This window comes from Sylvia atricapilla, chromosome Z, assembly GCF_009819655.1.
Source record: "Sylvia atricapilla isolate bSylAtr1 chromosome Z, bSylAtr1.pri, whole genome shotgun sequence".
Classification (NCBI taxonomy): domain Eukaryota; kingdom Metazoa; phylum Chordata; class Aves; order Passeriformes; family Sylviidae; genus Sylvia; species Sylvia atricapilla.
In genome coordinates, this window is record NC_089174.1 from 67555797 (window position 1) to 67580808 (window position 25012).

The window sequence follows — 25012 nt, forward strand, 5'->3', positions numbered from 1 at the left end:
CACTGTGCCACAACCTCAGAGACATCCCAAGTGCCCCTTCTGTGGATGACATGGGGACTGTTGGAGAGGTCCTTTGCTGCAGAGCCACAGCAGCAAGAGACCTGAGAGTCCATGGACCGTCTTGGAAAAGCAACAGGAACCTGCTGCTAGGCTCTTCCTGCCAAGCCAGGGCAGGGCAGAGACGCTGCCAAACCCATTTCTGCCATTAACAGATCTAAGAGGTGTTAAGTGTGAAGAGCAGCCTGGTCCACAGCAGGCGAACACACACACAGATGGGCTCCACTGGAGCAAGGAGTGGTCACACAGCACTAGAGACACAGGTTTACAAAACAGAAGAACTGCAAGGACCTTGCTAGAGTTTTGTGGGATTTTTATTAATTTTTTTATTATTTTTTGTGGGGTTTTGTTTTTCTTTAATACAGGCTAGCGTTGTACCCTTGCTAAAGCTGCTGATTCTGCCACATAAACTAGAACAGAAATTTCTCAGAAATTAAGTCAGTTCCCCTCCTTGTTAATTCACTGTTTGCCTCCCAACTGAACACCGCTCTGGATTTGTGTTTGCAGAAAACATTCCCTGTACAGAGTCTGACGTGCAGCTACACTGTTCTGACTGAGGAATGAAGAAGCCAGGAGTCCACTGAACATTGGATTTTTCCCTGTACAACGTGGCCTGATGTGGAGTTTGGTCCAGGGAGGACAGCGAGTTAACCGTAGAGATCATCGTCGTTGTCTTCGCTGTACACATTGCCCCCGCTGCCACCTCCTGTGCCTTGGCTGGGACCAGCACCGCCCTGGTTGCCTGATGGGAACCTGCATGCAGCAGCGTGGGACAGGAGAGAAAAGAAGCTGTTCAAAAGCCTCCTGGCAGCTCAGTACCATGCCCTCCCCCTGTGCCAAAGCCCAGTGACAACTAGGAATGGGATGAAGCCTTAGGGAAGGTCAAAGGGCTCATGGCTGCCGGCTGTCACTTGAGTTAAAGGAAAAAAGGGACTTGAGGAGCAGCAACAGAGCAGCTACAACTGACCTGCAGCACAGCAGCACAGCCTACATCTGCCACACTGTGAGGTGGTGCTCTACGCACGAGGTTGAATGGGAATGTGCAGTGCAAAGGAGGTTTGTTGCCCAGAACCCATCAGAAAGCTACCCCAGTGTTGTACTCAGGGGCTGGCTGAGCCACACTGCCCACCCGTCACACGCCACAGGTACCTGAAGCTGCCAAAGCCACGGCTCTGCTGTAGGGTCTGTGCAAACATCTCATATTTCCTGATGTCGTTGTCACTGACAGAGCGACGAGCAAAGCGCATGGCCTCCTCAAAGTGATCCCTGCGGATCTCGGGAACCGGATCATCCTCCTCCACTTCCTGCAGCAGGACAGAGGGAACAGGTAAGCTGTGTGCCCAAGCTCCAAAGGCCCAACAGCCACTCACAGAATCCCCCCATATCAGGAGGCTCCCAGCACCTTCCAAGGCAGGGACTGGAGAGGTGTGCATGAGTCAGGGCTGCAGAAGGCACCTCCTGAGCAATGCTGACCATAAGGCATCCCAGGAGGGTCCTCAACCTCCCACAAGATAAGAACAAAGTGCTCCAGCTCCATGCTCTGTGCAAGAGCCCACTCATCCCCTGATGAGCATGACAGAGGAACAGATCACACCTCACACATGTGGGTAGGGAGAGCTCACTGTCCCACTCACCATGGCAGAAGGGTTGGTCTGCCTCTCACGCTCTCGCCTGATCTCACTCTCGATGGATTCGCGGATGGCCAATTTGCAGGCACGCTGGCAAATTTCTGTAAGGTCTGCCCCTGAGAAGCCATTGGTCATCTTAGCCAGGAAATCCAGATCAACATCCTAGAGTGAAATAAAAAAGGAAGAGAGGCCTTTCCTTTACATCTCACACCCTCAAGTGACAGAGAGGTGTCTTTAGATCCCAGGGTATCAAGGTGCTGCCTAACTGATGGCAAATTTTGGGAAGATCACCTGTTTAGATTCTCATCTTCAGGAAAAGTTAAACACACACAAAAGCAGGCTATGCTCCTCACACCCACCAAGAAATCACGAAGTGGCTGTAAATACCTCTGCACTTACAGGTTTAGGATAATGCTTGCTCAAGTCTCAGCACGAGGAGCCAAGCAAAACACCATCAGACTGGAAACAGAGATGGGGCACGAGCAGACCAAGACAGCCGACCTCTTCCTTCTCCCCGTCAGCTGAGGCGGTATTACTGTGATATCCTTTGAAACTAATTTCGTAAGCTTTCTATAAAATAGCTTGGGCTCTCACTTCATGCATGTTTTTCTTTGATTAACTCAGCTGCATTATTGCCTCTTCCCAGGCAAAGGACACAGCTCTTGCCTATGACAGGGCTCAGCAACAACTCACTGCAACGGCTCCTCTTCAATTCATATTTCAAATCTCTATGTTCTACATGTATTTTTTTATTTTTTTCCAAGACTGCAAGAGTCTTTTCCACCTCACCAGAACAGGCTTTTCCGATTCTGCAACATGAGCAGAACCCCATCAAGTGACAAAGAGCTGCTGTGCCTGCAGACCAATTTCCAGCTTTGCTGACACCTAACCTCAGAGCTCCAGCTTCCTCTCCCATTCTACCATATGGATGAGCCTCCAGACCTCTGTGCTGTCCACAGCCTGTGAGGAACATGAACAACACACAGCAAACCCAAGCCATAATGAGTCAGAGTGCAGATCCTACCTTTGCAACTGGTGATTTCCTCAGATTGGCCTTAAGGATTGCAACTCGTGACTTCTCGTCGGGCAGGGGGATGTAGATGAGCTGATCCAGGCGGCCAGGGCGCAGGATGGCTGGGTCAATGATGTCTGGCCTGTTGGTGGCACCGATGATGAAGACGTTTTTCTTGGTGGACATGCCGTCCATCTCGGTCAGGATCTGGTTGATGACACGATCTGCAGCACCACCGCCATCACCGATATTCCCACCTCGGGCCTTGGCAATGGAGTCCAGCTCATCAAAGAAGAGCACACACGGGGCTGCTTGGCGAGCCTGCAAAAAGCAGCAGGCACCATTATTCCCTGCTAGTACTTCCCAACAGGGAGCATGCTGACTTCACACTAAGCCTTCCTTTACATTAACACAGCTCAGGAGTTCCAGAAGCTCTTCATAAGAAGAGCTTGGAAGAGCTGCTCCAGAGCAGTCTCTTGCTACACAACCCCAGAACAAGTTGGGTTTCCTTTAAGTGGTAACACTGTGAACCAGGTAATAAAGTAGCAACTCCAATACCCAGAGTGAAAAACAGATCCATTTTGCTGGACTAGAACTCTCCCTGCAAGACCTGAAGATGTCAACTGGTTATTCAGGCACTCAAGCAGGTGAGATATATCCAATGGAAGGGATAAATCCAATTGTCTTCAGCTACCTAACATGCAGTTGCAAAGGAACTGGATATTTCTTCACAGTGGGTAGTGAAAGGAGGAAAGATCACAGGCACAAGGAGGTGCCTGCTGCAGCCCTGAGTAATGTACACCTCTCCAGCCCCCACCTTGGGAGATGCTGGGAGCCTCCTGACCTGGAGACCTGTAAGCTGAGAAAACCCAGTGAGAAAAAAAAAGAAAAAAAATTGTTCACAATGAGAGCACTCCAACACCAGCACACAGGCTCAGAGAGGTCAAGGATTCCCTACCCTTCATACATGTCCAGAACTCAATGTACTGAGCTGATGAAATTTCAAAGTCACCTTCCTGCTCTGGACAAACAGCTGAACTATTAAGTCCCGGATGTTCCCTCCCACCTAAATTTTTCTCCATATTCCTGCCAACTTTTTCTAACAGCGCCATCCCTGGCCACAAGAGCAAGGATTCACGGGATAGTCCATTGTCCTGGGTTGACTATGATGCCTCTGTATCCCCAGTCGTCTGTTCTGTGTGTGCTGTATGTTGTGTTCTGTACCTTTAAGAGTGGTTCTGAGGGTAAGCAGGGAAAAACACGCATGCAGTTTGTTTTTGAAAAGTGTTTGCTCCTCTACATTCCTTTTTCCTCCTTCCTTGGGACTGTGTGGTTGTTGGATACACAAAGAGCGGCCAGAGAGAAGTTTTTTTCCTTCTAGTTAGTTTAGCTAGCTGCGGCAAAAAAGCTTCCTGGACTCTTTTTTTCCTTTTTCTTGGGATTGTTTAAATCTGCTCTGGACTGAAAGCCCAGAGAAAGACTCGGATCTGGCCTCCGTGGCCCCTCTGGGGCCTGGACCTTGGCATTTTCCAGCACTGAAGAAACTGGGACTGATAAAAGACTTAGAGAGAGCCGAGCTATCTCCTGGAAAGGACTTCCTCAGTTTTGCCATCTCTCTTCGGAGCAGCAAGAGGTTTTATTGTTATTTTTTTTTCATTCCTCATGCTCATGGGCATTTTGTTTGTTAAATAAATAGTTTTTTTCCACTTTTCTCTGAGGAAATTCTCTCCCAGACTGGCTGGGAGGAGGGGCCGTTTGGGTTTGCTCCTCAGAGGAACCCCATTCAGAGGTTTCCTCCCAAATTTGCCCTAAACCAAGACATCCATGCAAACACCTTCTGGAACAGGAGATGACACTATGGGACAACTGAGCAGGAGTAAGCTCCTTTCTAATCTGTGTATATTGCAGGACAAGAACCCACAGGATATTCTGAAAAATCTGTAGATGATGACAATTAATGAGGTGTTTATCTATGTTTCCAGGGATGTGGAACATACATGTGCCTTCCTAACCATACCCTCTGCCAAAGGCACTGGGGAATTTATCACCTTCTACTGACAGATGCCAACTGTATTCAGAGAAAAGAGTTTCAACAGCTATGTTGCTGAAGAGGATAAATTCCAACATCAGAAAGAGCTCCTGCTCTCAGTGCAAGTGGGGAAAACACAGAAGACACAAACAAGAACCACTAAGACAGATGCAGTAGAGACAAAGTTCTGGGGGTACCTCAGCACAAGGATAGCACGCGGACTAGGAGAAACACTTACCTTGTCAAAGATCTCGCGCACGTTTGCTTCAGACTCACCAAACCACATGGTGAGCAATTCCGGCCCCTTGATGGAAATGAAGTTTGCCTGACATTCGTTGGCAATGGCTTTGGCCAGTAGTGTTTTACCACAACCAGGTGGCCCATAGAACAGAACCCCTTTTGATGGGGTCATGCCAAATTTGAGGAACTTGTCTGGGTGCTCCACAGGATACTGAAAGAGAACAAAACAAAAATCTCTCATGATGAGCCACAATAGGCTGCCTTGGAATGGTTTGGGTGGGAAGGGACCTTCGAAAGATCATCCAATCCAACTCCTCTGCCATGGGAAAGGACACATTTCTCTGAGTCAGTTTTGGTTCTACAGAAGCACTGCCTGATATTTCTGATGGACTAAACATAAGATCCTGTCTGGTGCCACTGCAGTTTTTAAGTGGAGACAGGCTTGGAAAGGTACCTAAACCAACCTATTAACATCTAGGAACTAAGTACAGTTCAGTACTTTCCCAAGTACCAGTTCAGTGCATTCCAGCACACTTAACCTCAGCTTCACTCTGCCCTCCAGAAGCAAAAGGGAACAGCTCATTACCTAACCTATTTGCTCTGCCCTCCAGAGACAGCAAGGTGTCTGATGTGAGCCTTTATCCTCAGCAATGAGGTCATATTAAGACAGGCAATGATTTTAACATCAGAAAACTAGACAAAATTTAGATTCTTTTCTTCACAGACAGGATGTTTCTACAATGCCAGCTGAAAGCAGGAATGTATCAAACCCAAACCATGTCAGTGCCAATACCTGGAGTAACATTTTGTCCTGTTCTTTCCCTTTGCAGAGGGCTTCACAATTACTTTTCACCTGTCCTTGTGCTAAGGCTGATGGGGAGCCCTTCAGAAGCTCTCTGTATGAGCACCTTCATCCAGTGCCTGACAGAGAAAGCTACCATGTAGGATGATTCTCAGCAGTGGTGTCACTGCTATTCACCACTTAAGAGAGGCAGAACTTGGCTGTTTCTGCATGTTGCACAACACCCACATAAAATGTCACGGAAGAATCAGCTCAGGAAAACCTGATGCTGCTTCCCAGCACCTTCCTCCCCAAGTTCACCGAGATGGAACAGCATGGTATTTATATCCATTACAAGTAGATGCCATAAAGCCTCTGCATTTACTCTGTTTCCAGGCCAAACAGGAAACTGAAGATATTCTGGATTTTATTATTATATTTTTTTTAAGCTGGCTAAGCAAAAGATCTGTTGCAAAGCCCTACCTGTACAAGCTCCTGGAGTTCTCTCTTTACATCCTCTAGGCCACCAATATCTTCCCAGGTAACTTGTGGCACCTCCACCACAGTCTCCCGAAGAGCAGAAGGGTTGCTCTGGCTCAGAGCCCACTGTTGTTAGAAGAAATGGTATTACATGAATTCTAACATGTTACATGCTTTTGCTTCAGAGAAGCAATTAATAGCACCCAGAAGAACGGGGGGCACTCCCGCATTACCCTGAAGTCATCCATGGTCACAGCCAGAGAGTTCATCACTTCAGCATCGATAGTTTCATCTTCTAGGTCTATGAGATCCATCTTCTTTCTGATAGCCTGAAGAGCAGCTTCTGAGCAAAGGGCAGCCAAGTCAGCACCAACATGGCCATGGGTTTCATTTGCCACCTGAAAGCAGAGCATTTACCATGACTCACAGATATACAAGTAAGGGTAAAACATGCTCTGGTCTCTCACTGGGAAGGGAGGAGAGCAACACCAGGGTTTTGCTGCACATTCAGACAGTGCTAAGACAAGTGCTAATACTCAGGCAAAGATACTGTGCCTTCTACTGCCTACTAGAGATCCAATCTGCATCTGGAATTCAGAGGGAGTGCAGAAGGGTAACCCTGAGGACTGCAGTTCTTCATTCATGACAGATATGACAGGAACCATCCAGCTTACAGGTGGTGCAGTGACACCACAATGCTCACCCTGCTGTGTGTGAGCTTTTCCAGGGCTGCTGTACTTTCAAAGGCAAGGACACAGCAAACAAACCCAGGACAATAATGGCAAGGCACTTCCAGATTGGAATGACACACATTTGCTTCTAACACTTAGCCGTGCCACTCCTAACTAGTGAGTGAGGACTTTTGCTCACTGGTAAACTGGGAAGAAGGAATCCCAGAGGTGGCACATTGATGCAGCTCCATGCTGTCCTAGTTGAGCCACTGCACTTGTAAGATCAAGTGCTAACAATTCTTCTTCTGTGAAACTGAGCACTGGGAACCAGACAAGCTCTCCTAATGGCACACTACTCACCTGTTCCAGATCCACATCATCCGCCAGCTTCATATTTTTTGTGTGGATCTGCAGGATCTCCAGGCGCCCAGTGGCATCCGGGATACCAATATCTACCTCTCTGTCAAAACGACCTGGGGAGTACAAGCACACGTTGAGTTGTTGATTCTGGACACCACAGAAGCTGCAGTTGCTGCCTTCCTCTGACTGAACAAAGTGATGTTTTCCACAAAGTATCAGAAAATGACAGTTTTGGGTTTGTCTGCAGCATCTATCAGCACAGTATAAGAGACAGATCAGAGAAGGAGGGAAAGGCATTAGGCATTTAGGGAAAGTGAGACTACTGGGAGACTAACAGTAATACCTTGGGATTATACCGCACAGAGAATTGCTCATTTACTAACTTTTTCTGAGCCAAATTTTTTGGAAAATAGGCTTCACTGAACCAACATACCATGAGACATTTTTGTTTATTTCTACTTTTGTATCCTTGTCACAACTCCAAAAATACTGAGAGATTGCATTTTTTAGAAATTTCACAGCATCATCCAGTGGTGAAACACATGAGGAAAACAGGGCATCACTGCAATATTCACTAAGATATGCGCACCTCTATTTTTCCTCCACCACAGCTGTGCTTTCGAATGGCTCACTACACATTTAAGTCATGCACACTTTACACGTTTGCTATTATAGACTCTACCAACTGGTCATGAACCAGATATTCACGTTTTGAAAACCTTAGTCTCAGAAACTACTGTACTGTTCATTAATAAAAGAAACCTAAATCAGGTCTTCTGCAATCTAATACAGGAACATCTCCTTAGGCATTTCCTCCTTAAATGTGTCCTGAAATAGCTTCAACGAATAGAGGCTAGTACACTTTTCCCACTTCAAAGTATTATTTTATTTCTACACATTCTCACCTAACATGACACAGAAATCAACATCAAAGGCTGCAAGCCTGGAAAATAATTTCTAGCAAGGAGCTGGAAACATGTCAATAGTTTATGTAACACATGTTCAGCATGACTTTCTGCTCAATCCTTATGGGGTCCCTGGAGCATGGCCTGTCACAAAACGTGTGACATAGAGGAAAGAGAGGGCAGGGTGGTTACCGAATCGCCGGAGTGCTGGATCAATGCTGTTGGGTCTGTTGGTGGCTGCCATCACGATCACATGTGCCCTCTGCTTCAGCCCGTCCATGAGGGTCAGCAGCTGAGACACGATGCGGCGCTCCACCTCCCCATGTGTCTGTGGGGACAGAAGGCAGCACTGAGACCAACAGCCCTACAAGGAGCACGGCAGCCAGCACTGCATGGGAGCCAGCAGATACAACGGCCACAAGACGGTAACAAATATCATGAACTGTATCTGACCATCCTTATGTCCAACTGAATTCAAGTGTTAAGGAAATGCTGCGTAATCCTGTAGTGAAATGCAGAGACTCATGCCAGCTGCTACCAGAAAGAAAAGGACATACTAATCTACCTCCTGTAGGTTCTCTTTACCTTCTCTCTTTTAGGAGCAATGGCATCCAATTCATCAATGAAGATGATGGCAGGAGCATTCTTCTCTGCTTCTTCAAAGGCTTTCCTCAGGTTGCTCTCAGACTCACCAGCCAGCTTGCTCATGATCTCAGGACCTAAAAAAGAGCAATGCTATGCCACTCAGAAGAGAGGCAACTAGCCCCAAAAATACGCAGCTGAATTTTTTAGTACAACATCCACATGGGACAAGCCATATTTCAAGCCAAAGCAAATACTATCAATCAAATTCACTAAATCTGCAGCTGAAAGGCAAGACCAGCATGCAGAATTAGTTTCTATCATTATTTTGGTGTTTCCAGTTTACTCTAAGAGAACGCAACACTAGTCAACGAGCTACCTTTAGCTGCCTCTTTCCTTACCCTATTTCACACTTGGTGAGCTTCTCTGTAATGTGCCACCACACACAGTTAATGCCAGTCCTAGCTTGCAAGAGAAGCAATCAAATTATAAGGTGATGAATTATCAGGATAGGGAAGGAGAAAGCTCTATGAAGCCATCTTTAGTTTACGTTACACAGGTATACATTTACCTATGTATAATCCTATAAATTAGTTTAAAAAAGTCAAAACAACCAACCAAAACAAACAAAAACATAACCCCCATCTCCTCTCAAAGCTTAATATAAAATAGAAGTGTGTAAGCACACTGATCCCAAATGGATGGACAGCATTCCCCTGACATCTACAACTGCTGAACACTAGTGCAAGTTTAGAGATTTATTCTGTTTTTACAGATTTTGCTATCATGCTGATGGCAGTGGTAAAGAAGAGAAAATATGCTTCTAAAGGATCCAAGAAAAATAAACCAGACCCTCAGGCATAGAAAGCTGCCAGCTGCAGAGACACAGGGGTGGGCAGATGCTGTGAGTATATCATTACAGGTAACTCACCAGATCTTACCAGCTCTGTCTACTACCTGCAGCTCCAGATTGGGGTCAGCAGGCAGCGGATGCATTGCTAACCCTGGCAGTGTATTTTTATTATGCAATAGATGAATAAACATCTAAAGAAACGGCTAGTGCATTAGCATTCAGTGACGGCTTCCACAAACTGGAGGAAGTACATGACAGGGTGACATATGGCTAAAATCAGCCCATTTACTTCCACTATACTGAGTTAAAAGCAAGCCCCTAACCCTACTGCTGGTCACTGCTGTGCAGTGTTACACTGGCTTTCACTGTCAGCGTCACGTGATTGAAATCAGAGAAGAAAAGCTGCATTCCTTCAGTAAAAATGTTCTCTCATTCCAGCACTGATTAAAATGGGACAGAAAACCAGTGTGGAAAATTCAGAATCTGTTCCTTACTGGGTATCAACCAGCAGCCACCTCAACTGCTACAGATTAGAGTTAATAGGAGTTCTGTCACTTGTAGCTAAGTCCAAAGGACCTCATTATAGCTTTCAGGGAAGCCCCTTCCCTGAAACAAAAGAGGTCTTTGTGCTTTACTTGAGAGGAAAGAGGAATCCACAGCAGCCACACCTTTTCCGAATGAAACATGGTGGGAGCAAAGCCAGAAGCCCTGCCAGTTCTGCCTTCACCAACACAAATGGACAGATGCCACATCCGTGTGTCTCAGCACAGTCTTCCAAGCATTCCGCTACAACACAACTGAGCTTCAGGGAAGTGCCCCTAAAGATACTTCCCCACAAAGGGCATCCAACAGTCCCCAGAGGCATGCTTGAAAGAGGTAAGGAAGGATGTCAAGAAGACAGTGTGACTCTAGAAGCCCTATTATAACACCATTTCTTACCACAAGATGGACAAGTGAGCACACAGGAGACCTGGGGCCAACGCAGCCACAAAACTTACCGTTGATCAGGAAGAAGAAAGCCCCTGTTTCGTTGGCCACCGCTCGGGCAATCAGTGTTTTACCAGTGCCAGGAGGACCATACAGCAGGATCCCACGTGGAGGCTGAGGACAAAGGCAAGGGACTTAGGTTGTGAGTACCTGACTGCTTAAGCAGCTTCACAGTGAATTTGTAAGTGTTTGATAATGCTAGTCTGAAATTGTGAGGCAAACTTATGCAACAGCTGCCATGTCAGCATTGCTATCAACACTCTTACTACTTCACACAACAAAAATCTTGCCAGTAACTGGCAGCACTGATTCAAAGCATCACTCTGCCTTACAAGCTGTCAGTGTTTCAGTCTGTGTCCAGAACATGTAAGCAAATACCTTCCAAACACTAGCTTTAAAAAAACCCTAAAACCCACACCAAAAATTATTTATTCCCCTCCCCAATACCTCCTAAATTTCTGATGTGGAGAGACATCTCCCAGTGCAAGCCCATTTATCCACCTGCACGTGGGGACATACCTTCACCCCTATGGCCTTGAAGAGAGCAGGGTGTCGCAGGGGAAGTTCCACCATCTCTTTGATCTGAGCCAGCTGCTTCCGGCAGCCACCAATGTCATCATAGCCCACTTCATTCAGTGACTCCTCTTCATCCTACCCAGGAGGAAATACATCAAACATCTGAGTGAAAACAATAGTTTGACAACCCCTCCTAGTCTACAGTAGCCAGGAATATGGTTTTTTAGACATTTCTTGCCTGTCTTAAGATTCTCCCTTTCAAGTCTTCCTGATGTCTTCTATAATTGTTTCTTAGCTGTCTTCCCAGACATATAACGAGAACTGCCTGCATGTACTCAGACTTCACTGAAGCCCACCCTCTGGAATGACAGCCTCTGCTGCCATGTTCCCTACAGACTCTAGCACAAAACAAGCTCTGTGACTCTTTGATGGGGCTAATGGAAGCAACAAGAGACAATGTCAGTATAAGATATACTTACTCCTTAGAGTAAATGCTGTCTAACTATTTGGCATTTTCCATCTGCCAGTTACCCAGGTGCAGTGTTACCTTTTGAGACTGACTTCAATTAGCACAGAATGTTAAGGTATGGACATATAAATAAGATCATCTGTAACCAACTCTTCCTTCAGAATATCCATTCTGTCCAAACTTTACTGGACTCAGTTATTTAGGCCACACTAAAATAACAACATAGCCTAGAATCTCAGAGGTAGTCAGTTCAAGTCCCACCTACATCAAGCAGGTCACTCATGAGCTGGACCTAACAAGCACTTAAAGTCTCAATTTTGGAGATGCCTGCCCTCTCTGGGCTCTGCTCCAGGACTGGGGGAGACATTTTTCCAAGTACCTGCCAGGAATCTCCCTTGATCCAGCTTATGCTAGTATGTCCAGTCATGTCCCTGGGCACAGCCCTCAGAAGAGCCTGATCATCTATCCCTTCCCATCAGGCAGTTAGTTGCCAGTAGGCCTGTACCTTTGCCTTCCCTTCTGCAGGCTGCATCATCCTATGATCCCAGTTCCTCTTTCATTCCTGACCTCCAGCTCCTCATAATTTTGGTGGCCTAGGCTGAACTTACTCCTGTCTATCTCTGCAGTGGCCTGAAGAGGCCAAATGGGACTCGTGGAATGCCCAGGTGCAGTCTCACAAGGGTCACAGAGGTGTGTCTCAGAAGGCAGCTAACAACAAATCAGTTACTCGAATTACTTGCAAGAAGAAAACGGTACCTACTGTATTAAGTATGCACCCACCTTAGCTCATTTCCCTGAGACTTCCTACTCTGTACAGTAAGGTCACCAAGACCTGTCAGACAAGCCCCCCAGGCAGCCACAAGGTTGCAACACTCAAGGCTAGACACCCAATGCCATGTGGGGAATTTTTTTTTTTTAATGTAAACCACTTGGTGATTTCAAATTTCTCTTGGAAAAATTGCCCACTACTCTTTTTACATGGCATGAATTTTAGAACCGTTGTAAGCTTGCTCTGCTATGGATCAAGGGAACACTGGGATTAAAAGAAGCATCCAAGCACAGTGGAAGGAGATGCAAAACAGCTGCTGCCAAAGCATGGCATCTCATCAGCAAACCTATCCCCTGGTGCTTTCAGCATATAAGGAAGACACTGGAAGTACCTTTCTCTGATTACCTTCAGCAGCAGCTCATCTCCTGAAACCAGAGTTTCTGACTATGACATTCAGTAGACAAAATGTCAAAACAGGAATTGCAAACACTGCTGCCCTCAAGCACTGTCTCAGAAACAGGCTTTGGACAGAGGAGATCCAGCAGGAAAACTACATGGCAAGGTTCTGCTCACCTCCCGTTTGATGGGCTCTCCCTCACAATGGATCACTGTGTCCGGAGCCACTATGCAGTATGGGCTTGGATCTGTCTCCACCACCTTGAACTCCACTGCACGCATCCCTCCACGCACCAAGAAGATGTCACCTGTAAAACCCCACACATCAGTGGCCTGTTGCTACACACATCTGCAAAATATCAACCCCTGTATGACCAGCAGCCCCAGAGTTTAAGGAAGTGGGTCACACTTCCAGACTGTGGCATTTATAACAGTGCTTTGCATGTTAAACTTGAGAGCTGCATCCACTGCAACAGCTTGAGCACCGTTTCAGTTCTCAAATTTCATCCAGCAAAAACCAGTAAACAATAGAAAAGAATACCCTCCCCAAATACAAAACACAAAGGCAAGAAATCACTTTTTTTTCCCATTCAGTTTCAATTTAACATTTCTAGAACAGGCAAAAAGTCCTAACTTAATAAAAATTAATTTTGAATTTATTGTAACTAGTTACTACTAGTCATAATTGTTTGTCCCCAGAAGCAGAATAATATATAACACTGACTCCTGGCTGCACTTTGACTTGTGTCTATAGTGTACTTTCGTCTATGGTATAGCAGAAGCATTATGAACACAACCCCAGAAGTACACTTGGTTTTCTACTCACCCTCCCAGTTATTCATTAAATTACTCTGAAGAAGTTAATTTAGTCAGAGTGGCCACTGATATACATGTCTTGCTTTCAACTGGGATAGAGTTCATTTTCTCTCTAGGGCTACGATTTGGATTCAGTATGAGAAAAATGTTCATAATGCACTGTTTCAGTGGTTGCTCAGCAGTGCTTACCCTAACTCAAGCACTGCTTAATTTCCATGCTCTGCCAGTGAGATGTGCACAAGAAAACAGGAGGGAGTATGGCCAGGAGAGGTGACCCAAACTGGCCAAAAGACTGGGCATCATTCAGCAGCTGGTGAGCAACTCCTCCTCTCAGGTGTTGGTGCAACACCTGTCTTTTTGAGTTTCATCCTTGTCTTTTCCATTGCTACTATTATTATTATTACATTTTACTTTGCTTCAATTACTAAAATATTCTGAACTCACAAGTGTTCCCTTTTTCCTGATCTGCTCCTCATCCCACAGCTGAGTGGGGAATGAGTAGCTGTCTGATATTTAATCACATGCTGGGATCAAAGGACAAGAGTCCTTTTTGGGAGCCAGCTTGGGGACACAAAGGGTTGGCACAACAACAGATATGAGCAGAGCATGTTAAGCCAAATTTGTTATAGGCATTCAGTATATAATAGTAGCTGGTGACAGTGTTTATTCATGCTTGTTCTCAAGGTGTGTTTTTTAACATGTCAGTGGGTGTAGCTGTCCCCTCTGGTGAGGTTTATTGTCCTTGCTGCCTGGGCTAAGGTTATCTTTGTGTTGTTCTTTGCAGTAGTGGCTTATGATGCAATGGAATCACTCACTGGTCCTGAGACAAATCTGAGGAGTGAACTGAGCACTGCCATCTGCACTGTACTTCGGGAGCCATCCACTGGGAACTACTGGTAACACCACCTTTCCTTCATCTCCCTCCTCATGTCTTCCAATGCCAGGCTGATTAATTACAATAGCACTTGAGCATTTAAAAGATTTTTAATATCCTTTCAATACACCTGAAGCCAGCCTGATTCTTATCACAGAATTTTCTGAGCTGGAAGGGACCCATGGGGATCACTGAGTCCAACTCCTGATCCCACACAGGACAGCCCCAAGGACCACACCACGTGCCTGAGGGTATTATCCAAACACTTCTGGAATTCTGGCAAGCTTGGTGCTGTGAAACAGCACATTGTTGAATGTGATTCAAGTCTTATTTAAAGTTAATATACTATGAACATCAGCCAGAGGAGGAAGTGTCCAGGCCAGTGACTACCTAAAACATTTTGGAATTTCACTCCTGAACAAACACAGAATCCTGAAAAACTACTAAATATGTGGAAGAAGGTGTGCTGTCATGCTGCCAGTTCCAGAGAGACACAGATCACTGCAATGTACTGGGATCTCGCCCAGCACATTGGAAGCCTGTTCCATATTATTCTGCTCTCTAAGAGGAAAGAAAGGCCTTTGGATCTGATGACAGAACACCAGGCACTGAGGCTACTCAAATCCCAGGCACAGGGAAAGCATAGTTTTGAGAGGGTATACTGTATTCTCTATTTTGCACCAACCTCTGGAAAACCAAAGGATGCAATGGACTGCTCAAGATTACAGGGAGAGCAAAGGCTGGTGGGACCAGCAAACTTTGGGACGCACATTTACAAAAGCCACCCGGTGACTGCTCCTCCCCAACCAACATTTTACACACTGTAGAAGGAGACAAAGTTCCTGTAGTGCACATAAAAAATATGCTGGGATAAACAGTTTGGGTCACTGCTGCCTCAGGCAAAGGCAAACCCACTAAGGGTTCTGCTTTCCCACACATGGTTCTGCTTTTCCTCAGGGACCTGGGTGCACTTTGTGGGTGATGTGGGAGGATGGAAAAGTCCAGTGTACGGGTGAAGGTGATTTCATTTTAGGGGAGAGCAGGAAATTAACTAAATTGCATTATGTTAATTGTTACATAATGCTCATATGATCATTTCTATGGCAGTTATATGCACATCACCACATTCAGCATCTGACAGCAGCCAACTCCACCACTCCAAATGTGGGAATCTGATCCTGAGTTCCCTTCAATTAACACATGAATGAAGGATGGTCTCTGATGAAACTGCATGAGCACAATATACACCTAACCAACTGATTAATATGCAGGCAACGTAACAACTATATCACGTGGTAGCACCTTGTTTAATGAGATTTTCTCCCAAGTTCCACCTGAGCCTTTCTGATGTCCTCCCATCTCACAAAGTTAAAAAAATTGCAGGAGAACTACCAAATTGCTCTGCCAGCCAGCAGCAGCAACCACTCCTTCTGAAGATTATGGAAAATTTAAGTCACCACTAGCAAAATTTCTCCCTACAGATGCTGGTCTAATGCTTCACAGAAATCTGTACAAGCTTCTAGAAATTCTCTGTATTTAGTCTCAGGACTAGCTCACACTTGCGGCCGTGAAGACTTCAATGACAGGCATTATTACCTTTCCTGATAGGTCTGTAAGCTTCCAAGAAGTAGGGCTTGAGATAGACCTCAAAGAGATTCCCTGTAATCCCTTCTACCGTGTCATCAATTGGCAGCACATGGATACGTTTGCCATATTTCACATCTGGGCAAGGCTGGATGCTGCAAAAGAAGAAAACTCCAGTTAGCCACATTATGCTGGACTTGCACCTGAGTGTTACACCTGGACAAGAAAAGACATGCCTCTTCCCAGGAAAGAACATCTAAAGACCATCAAAAGCCCTGGTGAGACTTCCTACCCGCACAGGAACATTTCAATGCTGACAAGGCAAAAATCACACCTACCAAGAAGTAATCTTCAAAGCAAGCATACACTTGCCTTCACTCCTTGCAGCCCTGTCCAAGACCACTGGACAGTTTAATAGTTTCCTCCTACCCTTCTGCTCTTCTGCAGATCCCCTCACCACATTCACACATTTCTAATGTAGCCTGAAGACCTGCAAGAGTCACAAAGTAGCTTTTATTTCAACAAGCTACTGCAGAACCAGCTGGAAGGAAAAGTGAGCTGGGGAAAACCTTCTTCCCTCCTCTCTCTCGTTACAGTGCCCAGAGTCCCTGTTGCTGACAAACCAGATTCCAAGCAAAGGCTCTCACAGTACCAGCCAGGGGGAAACACCTTTGCAGCCACGTGTCCATCACTCCCACTTTGTGAGGGCTGATGATTAGGTGGAAGGCTGAAAGCCTTTTTCCTTTCTTAAATACCTGCTACAGTTATTATTTTACAGTGTAGCAGAACAGCCTACTGTAGTAACAGCTCAAAGTATCCAGCTGTGGCAGAAACTGGCTTCACCAGCTAAGAACAGCCATGGAACCGCAGCTGAGCACTCAGCTTTTCATATGTGACTTCTGATAGAGACTCCTAACAGATTCTTTTGCCACACTTATTACAGAAAGGACATAGCAAAAGGGTAAAAGAAAAGAGGCCATCCCAGAAGAAAAATATTTGACAGACCTAATAATTCGACAGACCTTCCATCTAATCAGGAAGTCATCAGCACATGAATCTGGATTTTGGCAGAAACCAGGACACAGCAACACTATAAACAGTAAAAGATTTGAAAAAAAGAAAAAGAAAAAGAAAAAGAAAAAGAAAAAGAAAAAGAAAAAGAAAAAGGAAAAGAAAAAGGAAAGGAAAAAGGAAAGGAAAAGGAAAGGAAAAGGAAAGGAAAAGGAAAGGAAAAGGACAGGAAAAAGGAAAGGAAAAGGAAAGGAAAAGGAAAGGAAAAAGGAAAGGAAAAGGAAAGGAAAAAGGAAAGGAAAAAGGAAAGGAAAAAGGAAAGGAAAAAGGAAAGGAAAAAGGAAAGGAAAAAGGAAAGGAAAAAGGAAAGGAAAAGGAAAGGAAAAAGGAAGGAAAAGGAAAGGAAAAGGAAAAGGAAAAGGAAAAGGAAAAGAAAGAAGGAGAAAAGGAAAGGAAAAGGAAGGAAAAGGAAAGGAAAAAAGGAAGGAAATAAAGGGAAAAGGATAAGGAAAAGGGGAAAAGAAAGGAAAAAGGAAAGAAAAGGAAAGGAAAAGGAAGGAAAAAGGAAAGGAAAAGGAAAGGAAAAGGAAAGGAAAAGGAAAGGAAAAGAAAGGAAAAGGAAAAGGAAAAGGGAAAGGAAAAGGAAAGGAAAAAGGAAAGGAAAAGGAAAGGGAAAAAGGAAAGGGAAAGGAAGGAAAGGAGAAGGAAAAGGGAAAGGAAAAGGAAAAGGAAAAGGAAAAGGAAAGGAAAAGGAGAAAGGAAAGGAAAGGAAAGGAAAAGGAAAGGAAAAAGGAAAGGAAAGGAAAGGAAAAGGAAAGGAAAAGGAAAGGAAAAAGGAAAGGAAAAGGAAAGGAAAAGGAAGGAAAAGGAAAGGAAAAGGAAAGGAAAGGAAAGGAAAAGGAAAGGAAAAGGAAAGGAAAAGGAAAGGAAAAGGAAAGGAAAGGAAAGGAAAGGAAAGGAAAGGAAAAGGAAAGGAAAAGGAAAGGAAAAGTAAAGGAAAAGGAAGGAAAAGGGCAAAAAAGAGAAAGGAAAAGTAAAGGAAAAGGAAAGGAAAAGGAAAGGAAAAGGAAAGGAAAAGGAAAGGAAAAGGAAAGGAAAAGGAAAGGAAAAGGAAAGGAAAAGGAAAGGAAAAGGAAAGGAAAAGGAAAGGAAAAGGAAAGGAAAAGGAAAGGAAAAGAAAAGCTTTGAGGGCAAGTGTGTGAAAATTCCCTGACCTCACAATGAGTCAAGACAATTGATAACACATTTGGGAAGCTGAGAACCACTGCAGACATAGTGGTAACAGAGAAGATGAGAGCATGGGCTGTCATGCTGGAAGAGACTTCAACAGGAATCTCACATCAGGTTAAAGTAAGAATTCACCTCTACTTTAAACCCAAAGACTTAAAGCATCATTCTGAACCAATTACAGCAGTGTTTAAAACTTGGAACAGCCTCACTTCTCTCATCTACTAAGTTTGTATGAAACATGTTCCACATTCAAAAATTATTACAAATATCACTTCAGAAAGTCTGGTGTCAGAACTATGCTCTCATTTTCTCAGAGACAATGCTCAAGAGGAGGAGAAGCTGTTAGCCTTCCCTTATTTAAACCATTTTTATGTCCAGGAAATGCTCATGTGCAACTGTTCTACCCACTCCTATCACAGAACAGACCTGTCTGCTGTAAGCAGAGATTCAGATTTCCAAGTTATATGACTACTTTTAAAGTCCCTTCCAACTCAAATATTTTATAATTCTACTTCCTGCAAGTCTTGCACAACAAAATCCCTGCAACATTTTTAAAGCATTCCTAATTTACAAATTATTTTTAGAACGAACATCCATGGGAGATTTCTAATCTTGCTATTAAGCTGTTCCACTTTTTTCTGGCATTCACTTCTAACAGGCTTTAACTTGTTTTTGCAGTAGGGCAGTTCAGATACTAATGTGTGATGCTGCAAAAAGTCTTCCAGGGTAACAGTGTGTCCTCACCTGATCACATCACCCAGGCGCACTCTCAGGTTGTTGCGAACAACCCTATTCATGCGAATCTTCTCATCTGAGCAGGTATCATCTGACAGAACAATGCAGACTGCTTCTCTTCTCTTCTTTCCTTTGAGCAGGACAGTGTCTCCTCTGAACAGCTGCAGTTCATCCATCTTTGCCTGTAAACAGCAAAGCGTTACAAAAAGCTTTTGAAAAAAAACAGGAATTCAAGCATTTGAAACAGTTATTTGACTTTGGATATTACACCCTGGAAGCGATATAATAAATCCAGAGGACAGAGACTCTTACTACAGCGGTATAGAGCTAATCCTGAAAACAGGGGAAGGGCACAAGCTCAAGTGAATCCTACAAACTGAAGCTTAAAAAACATTTTATCAAGGAGGAGTGTCAGGAAACAAGACAAACCTCCCTCAGTAGTAACAGCTGTAGCTTCTGATGCAAACAGTTGTACTCATGTTGCAAAGTTACATTTCAAATTAATAGACAGCAACAACTTGCAAATTACTAGATTAAATGCCTTGCCTCTATAAATGACGCACCTGGGACAGTGACACAACACTGTTGTCTTCATTGATGGCTTCGTCAACAATTAACCGATTGGGCCTGTTCTTCTGCTTCAGAATAGCAGTCGATAAGTCATCAGCTTTAGAGCTGGAGAGAAAAGACAGCTTGTGAGCCTGAGTGATACTGGCTCTCTCCAGCCACCTCCTGTTTTCATCTCCACTTTCTACAAGCTTCTTTGTGGTCTTGTCTTTTATAAACTCTACTTGTTTGTAGCACAAAGGAGAACATTACTCCCCAGGGACCAGCTGCAGGAGTTCAACGGAGGATGTTTTTTGTCAGTAAATGTAACTATGAGCTTCCAATGGATACAGCTATGAAGCTATCTGTGAAGAGAAGTGGTCGGTGAGATGTTGCTGACTGTAAGATGTTTTGCCTCAATGAATTAGTCAGACTCATCTGAAATCACATGTAACTGCTGCCAACAAAACAAAAGTTCAAGTCTATTTGGTGTCAAATCCCAGATTAATAGGGGCATTAAAGGACAATGCCACAGCAACCCTGACAGGAAGAGCTGTAAGAGTTTAGCCTGTTTAGGCCTGTTCGTTAAACCTAGCAAGCAGTAGAAATATTCAAGTGCTCACAGAACATTATTTTGTGTTGAGGTTTTTTTAGCTCTTTTCCATAATACCTTCACAAAAGTCGCTGCAGCTCTGGCCTACACCACAATAAATAATTCATTTGCCTTGACAAAATGGAGCAAGTAAAACATCAGGGAAATGGAAGAAGGGCAGATTAACTGCTCCACTTCAAAATCTAATACAGCAAATTCACTCTACGACAGAATGTGAGACTGTTGAGGAGCTCCTCCTTATTCTTGAGGAGCTCTTGGAAGCTGTATATTAGCCACACACAACAGAGGTGGAGTGCTGTGGTTTCTTCCAGTGGGCTGACTGCTTTCTCCAAGTACGTGACTGTGCCAATGTCCAGCGTCAGAAGACAAAACCTTGCAGAGTCTGACTTGATTCTGACAGAAAATAAAGAAACATAATGTCTCCCCTGGACCTAAGCAAGCACCAAGCACTGGCAAAGAGAGGAAGCTTTGTGGACAATGGCAGCAGTCATAACTTCGGCTCCATCTCACCCTCTTGGAGACAGAATGACGAGAAGAAACCAAACCTTGAGTGGAAATGGCAGCACTTGGCACATTCACTGCATTTTTAAGAGTCCATCAGAGAGTGGTGGCATACCTTTGGTGTGATGTTACCGAGGTCCCTCCCCACCTCCAGACAGAGGTTTTTCCAAGACAGGTCATGCAGTGTTGGCTCCCTTCTCTGACACATAAAAGAAGAAACAATACCAAGCAAGCCCATGAGAGCAGGCAGCTCGCTTTCAAAAGGTTTTCAAGCTTCCCTTAAATGCTGGTAGCACAGGAAACATGTTGCTAATAACAGGCAACATTATTTTAAGTGAACAAAACAAGTTGTAAAACAGATTCTTTCCTGGACTGCCAGCACCATTGAAAGTTACCTTTCTTCATCTCTTTATTAAAAAGAGTGCAAGAGGTAAGACATTGCAGATCTATTGTCTGAGTAAAAAAAGGACATACTAAAAGCTGCTGGATACATTCCAGAAAGAACTCATGAATTCCACAATCAACCTAAAAATGTGGTCTTGCTGTAAGTCTTAAAAAGTCTGCAATTTCCAGGAAAACTGATAGAGCAATAAGAAAACTGAACAAATACATTATCAGGCCAGATTACAGTTAAACAGTGCATAAAACTGACAACCTACTTTTAAGGACTCTGCCTCCTCATTAGTTCCTGGCCACTGGAAACCAACCCAGCAAAGAGATTTCAAGATTTCAGCTAAGGGACACGAGGAAGACACAACACTCATTTGGGTTTTTCACAGTGTGACTGCAACTCTTTCCTTTTTTGATAAAAAAAAAAAAAAAACACTGCCAGACTTTGGCTATGTGAATTGTTGCTGAAACTAAGTGTCTGCCTCTTTGGATGCAAGGACTCCTCCACAGCCTAAAAAACAGCCTTGAACACCAGATCAAAAACAAATGGTAAAGGAACTGGGTTACAAGTGGGAGATTTTCTATCAATACTGTACACAAAAAAAAAAAAAGCTGCAAAAAAATAAAGTTTGGGTAGCTCCCAAAATACAGCAGTACATAAAATCACAGGAAGAATCCACTTGGTTCTTGTAAATAAGAGAAAAAAAGTTTTAGTATGGAAGAACTGAACCTACAGTTCTCAAAGAACTGAGGGCTGGCTCAATAACAGATACACTAAGAGTGACTGAAAAGGATTGGAGGCATTAAAAATCGAATAAAAGCATCCAAGAAGGAGCATCCAGGGAGCTGGATGGGCAGGGTCAGCTTCAGTGCTCTGACCCGACAGTTCTGCAGAGGAGAAAACAAAGGTGCAACAAAATTACATGTCAGCTAGGGAAGGAAATGATGCTATTTCTCCTGCAGACAAGGTTAAGCTTTAGACAGACAGGCACTATCCATCTTTCAGCCAAAATTTACAATATTGTTATAATCACCATTTGCTCCCATTGCATCTCTCCAGGGGTTCCTCATGCTGCAGCTGAAACAGGGCAAAAAAGATCTGTGCACCTCAACCATGCTCAGACAAACCCCAACATCTGTGGGAAGGGCATGAACAGAAAATACCAAGCAGCAAAGCCTAACGCGTGGGTTGGGATTCTCTCCTGCCAACTTTCCCACTCCTGCTGGGAAACTTCATGAAAGGACAGAGACAGAAAACTAACACAGGTAATACTTAAAGCTCCTTGATTAGCTTCTGGTCAGAGACAGCCTGGTGGAAGCTCTCCAAATCATCTCCCTGATCCATTCTGTTTGTCAGCTCCCTCACACCCCTTTCTTTCCCTGACTTAACAAAGAGACAAACTGAACACAAAACATAGCTTTAGAGCTGTTTGGGAATTAAAAGGAAATTCAAGGTCTGTATTAAGCTGTCCCTAGACAGCAGCCAGAAGTGAGGACACAATCACCAGCCTAGCAAATGGCCAAGCTTGCATACAAAGTGCAAGACATGTATAAAACTGAAGCAAATATGTTCTAGCCCTAAAAGCCAACCGTAACAGGTTCCCTCAGCCTCCTTTTCTCTCTCAGTAAAGCCGTTCAAGAGCCTCATTTCACATATGGGAGAAGGAAGGGGACTTTCTACAACTTACAGAATCACAGAATACCCTGAGCTGGAAGGGACCCATCAGGTTTGTCAAGTTCAGCTCCTGGCCCTGCATAGGACAGCCCCAAGAATCACATCAGGTGCCTGAGATCATTGTCCACATGCTTCCTGAACTCTGCTAGGCTTCATGCTGTGACCACTTCCCTGGGGAGCCTGTTCCAGTGACAGGCCACCTTCAGGATGAACCTTTTCCTGATATCCAACCTAAACCTCCCCTGACACAGCTTCATGGACTTAATTACTCCACTTGGTAGTTTCTCTCTGTGTCAGAGATCCCCTGTTCAGCAACTAATAATGCCCAGAGGCATCACAGGGGAGGGTATGAAGAGCCAGAGCAGAAAGTCATTACTAATTAGTGATCCTTCTGAAAATGATAATCGACCTCCAAAGCCTCACTTAAAGTAAAGAAACAAGTTGTTCCTTCAAGTCAGTGCTAAAAATAAGCAAAAAGTTACTTCCCGGTATGATTCCAGCTGCAGTAATGAAAGTGAAATCAGCCATGTCTTCTGCACACTGCCGTGGCTTTACATCATCATCCCTGTGAAATCTCTTTGCAAGTACTTACCAACCTGAACATCTGATTAACAGACAGAACTGCTTTTCCCAGGTAGGTATTAAAAGAAAAAAGTCATAAAAGGCTTTTATCCCCAAGTGAAGTGTCTGAGGTGTGTGGTGACTTATGCAGACACTTGCTGAAACAAGAAGACAACCATGGAGGGAGTTTAGACCCATTGTGGAGAAGCCAACTTTTCAACACTGTTTTAGACAGGCTGGGAGAGGAAAACAGGAATTCCTTCAGGAACCACACTCTCTTAGCTTTTGGAACACTACTTGCTATACTGAGGCTCGGTTCAGCAAGATGGCTGCCAGCAGCTGTGACAAAAAATGGCATCTAAAAAGTAACCGTGTTCCAGCTGCAAACTAACTTTTGCTGGTTCCTGCGTGGGTGAGAAGAACTTTGCTGAAGTAGAAATCCCTTTTTAAAAACACTGTTAACCTCGCCCAGCTGCACAATCGGGGTCTGGGAATGTCACTTTCACTGCAGACATGAATGTCTGGCACATCTCACTGAAACTGACCCGGCAGGATCAAGCAGGTTTAGATTCCAGGAGTCTTAAAAGAAAAGGAAAACGTACTCAAAGAACAGCAAAAGGCACCAAAAGTGCCTCTAGCGAAGTTAGAAAGTCACTTCGAGTATTCCTGGATTGGGAAAATTTATTTTTGGATTCTATTTTACTCCACTCAAAATGCACGTGGTCTGCGTGCAGAGACTGTTACTCATTCCTGAGGAGCACGGAAGACGATCCTCAGCCTGTAACTGAGTAGAGCCAAAAAGAGTGAGGAAAGACACCCGAGACGGTAACACCGCCGATCGCCTCGGCCGTGCCCGGCACAACATGTCTGCCTCGGCTAGCGCCAAGTCACTCGGCAGCCCCGGGCCCCAGGGCCGCTGCGAGCAGGAGGAGATCGCGACGGGCCTAGAAAACAAAGCACTCCGTAGTTCAGGGCCCGGCGGGCGGGTGGCCCTAGGCCCTGCGGCGGCACGGCGGGAGGCCCGGCCCGGCCTCGCCCCCCGCCATGACTCAACACTTCCCGGCGAGGCCTGGCCGTGGCGGGGCAGACGGCGGGGAGCGGCTCATCCCCGTTCCGGCGCCGCCTTCGCCCGCATGAGGCCCGCGGGCCGCCCCGGGTGAAGCGGGCTGGCCGGACCGGGCCCAGGCCGCGGCGGGGCCTAGGCCGCGGGGAGGCGGTGGGGCCCGCACTTACTCGGATCCCGAGGCCATGGCGCTGCGGGGAGGGGGCGAGGGGCGGCGGACGGCGGCTCCTCAGTGCGGGCGGGGGGTCTGGAGGGTCGCGGGGGTCGCGGGCGGCGGGCGGCGGGTTCGGGGCGTCCGCGTTTGCCGAGCCTCAGCGCCGACTCATCGGCGAGGGGAGCCCCGCCCACGCCGCCTCGCCTGCCTAGCAACAGCGTGCGCTGGCCAATCAGAAATTCCGGTCGGCCGCCACCTCGGCCAATGGGAGAGGACAAAAAAAGAGACCGAGGGCTCCGCCTAAGCCCTGCCCCTCCGTGTGCTCTGGCCAATCGTCACCAGCCAGGCGCCACTATCTGTGACCAATCGCCGTGCGGCTCTCCTTTCGAGCGACAGCTCCTGTGCGGCCAATGGTGAAGAGCCACCGACTGGACCATGCGGAAGGGAAGTCCCGCCTCCACAGCCGCCGCTGATTGGACAATGCCTGAGGGCAGGGCCAATCAGAGGGGGCGTGGTGCGCGCGC

At 45.5% G+C, this 25012-nt stretch overlaps 1 protein-coding gene across 1 annotated transcript; it reads right to left on the minus strand.

Moving 5' to 3' along the window:
- Positions 1–353: 353 nt before the first annotated feature.
- On the minus strand, positions 354–24659 carry VCP (valosin containing protein). Its single transcript, XM_066339369.1, has 17 exons — positions 24505–24659; positions 19549–19660; positions 18995–19167; positions 16022–16164; positions 12913–13043; positions 11105–11236; positions 10597–10699; positions 8749–8882; positions 8356–8491; positions 7259–7371; positions 6461–6625; positions 6231–6353; positions 4965–5177; positions 2710–3018; positions 1692–1847; positions 1207–1361; positions 354–810 (listed from the first exon to the last, which is right to left on the minus strand). Exons 1-17 carry the CDS (start codon positions 24519–24521, stop codon positions 705–707), a joined length of 2421 nt encoding a protein of 806 aa, XP_066195466.1. The 5' UTR covers positions 24522–24659; the 3' UTR covers positions 354–704.
- Between the last annotated feature and the right edge of the window lie 353 nt (positions 24660–25012).

Bases quoted from the DNA above. Each gene is read 5' to 3' on its own strand.
- VCP (XM_066339369.1), bottom strand. The intron at 10,700-11,104 runs GTATGTCCCCAC...CTTTGTCCTCAG, and splicing joins TCAAGGCCATAGGGGTGAAG to CCTCCACGTGGGATCCTGCT. The intron at 1,362-1,691 runs GTGAGTGGGACA...GTCCTGCTGCAG, and splicing joins AGACCAACCCTTCTGCCATG to GAAGTGGAGGAGGATGATCC.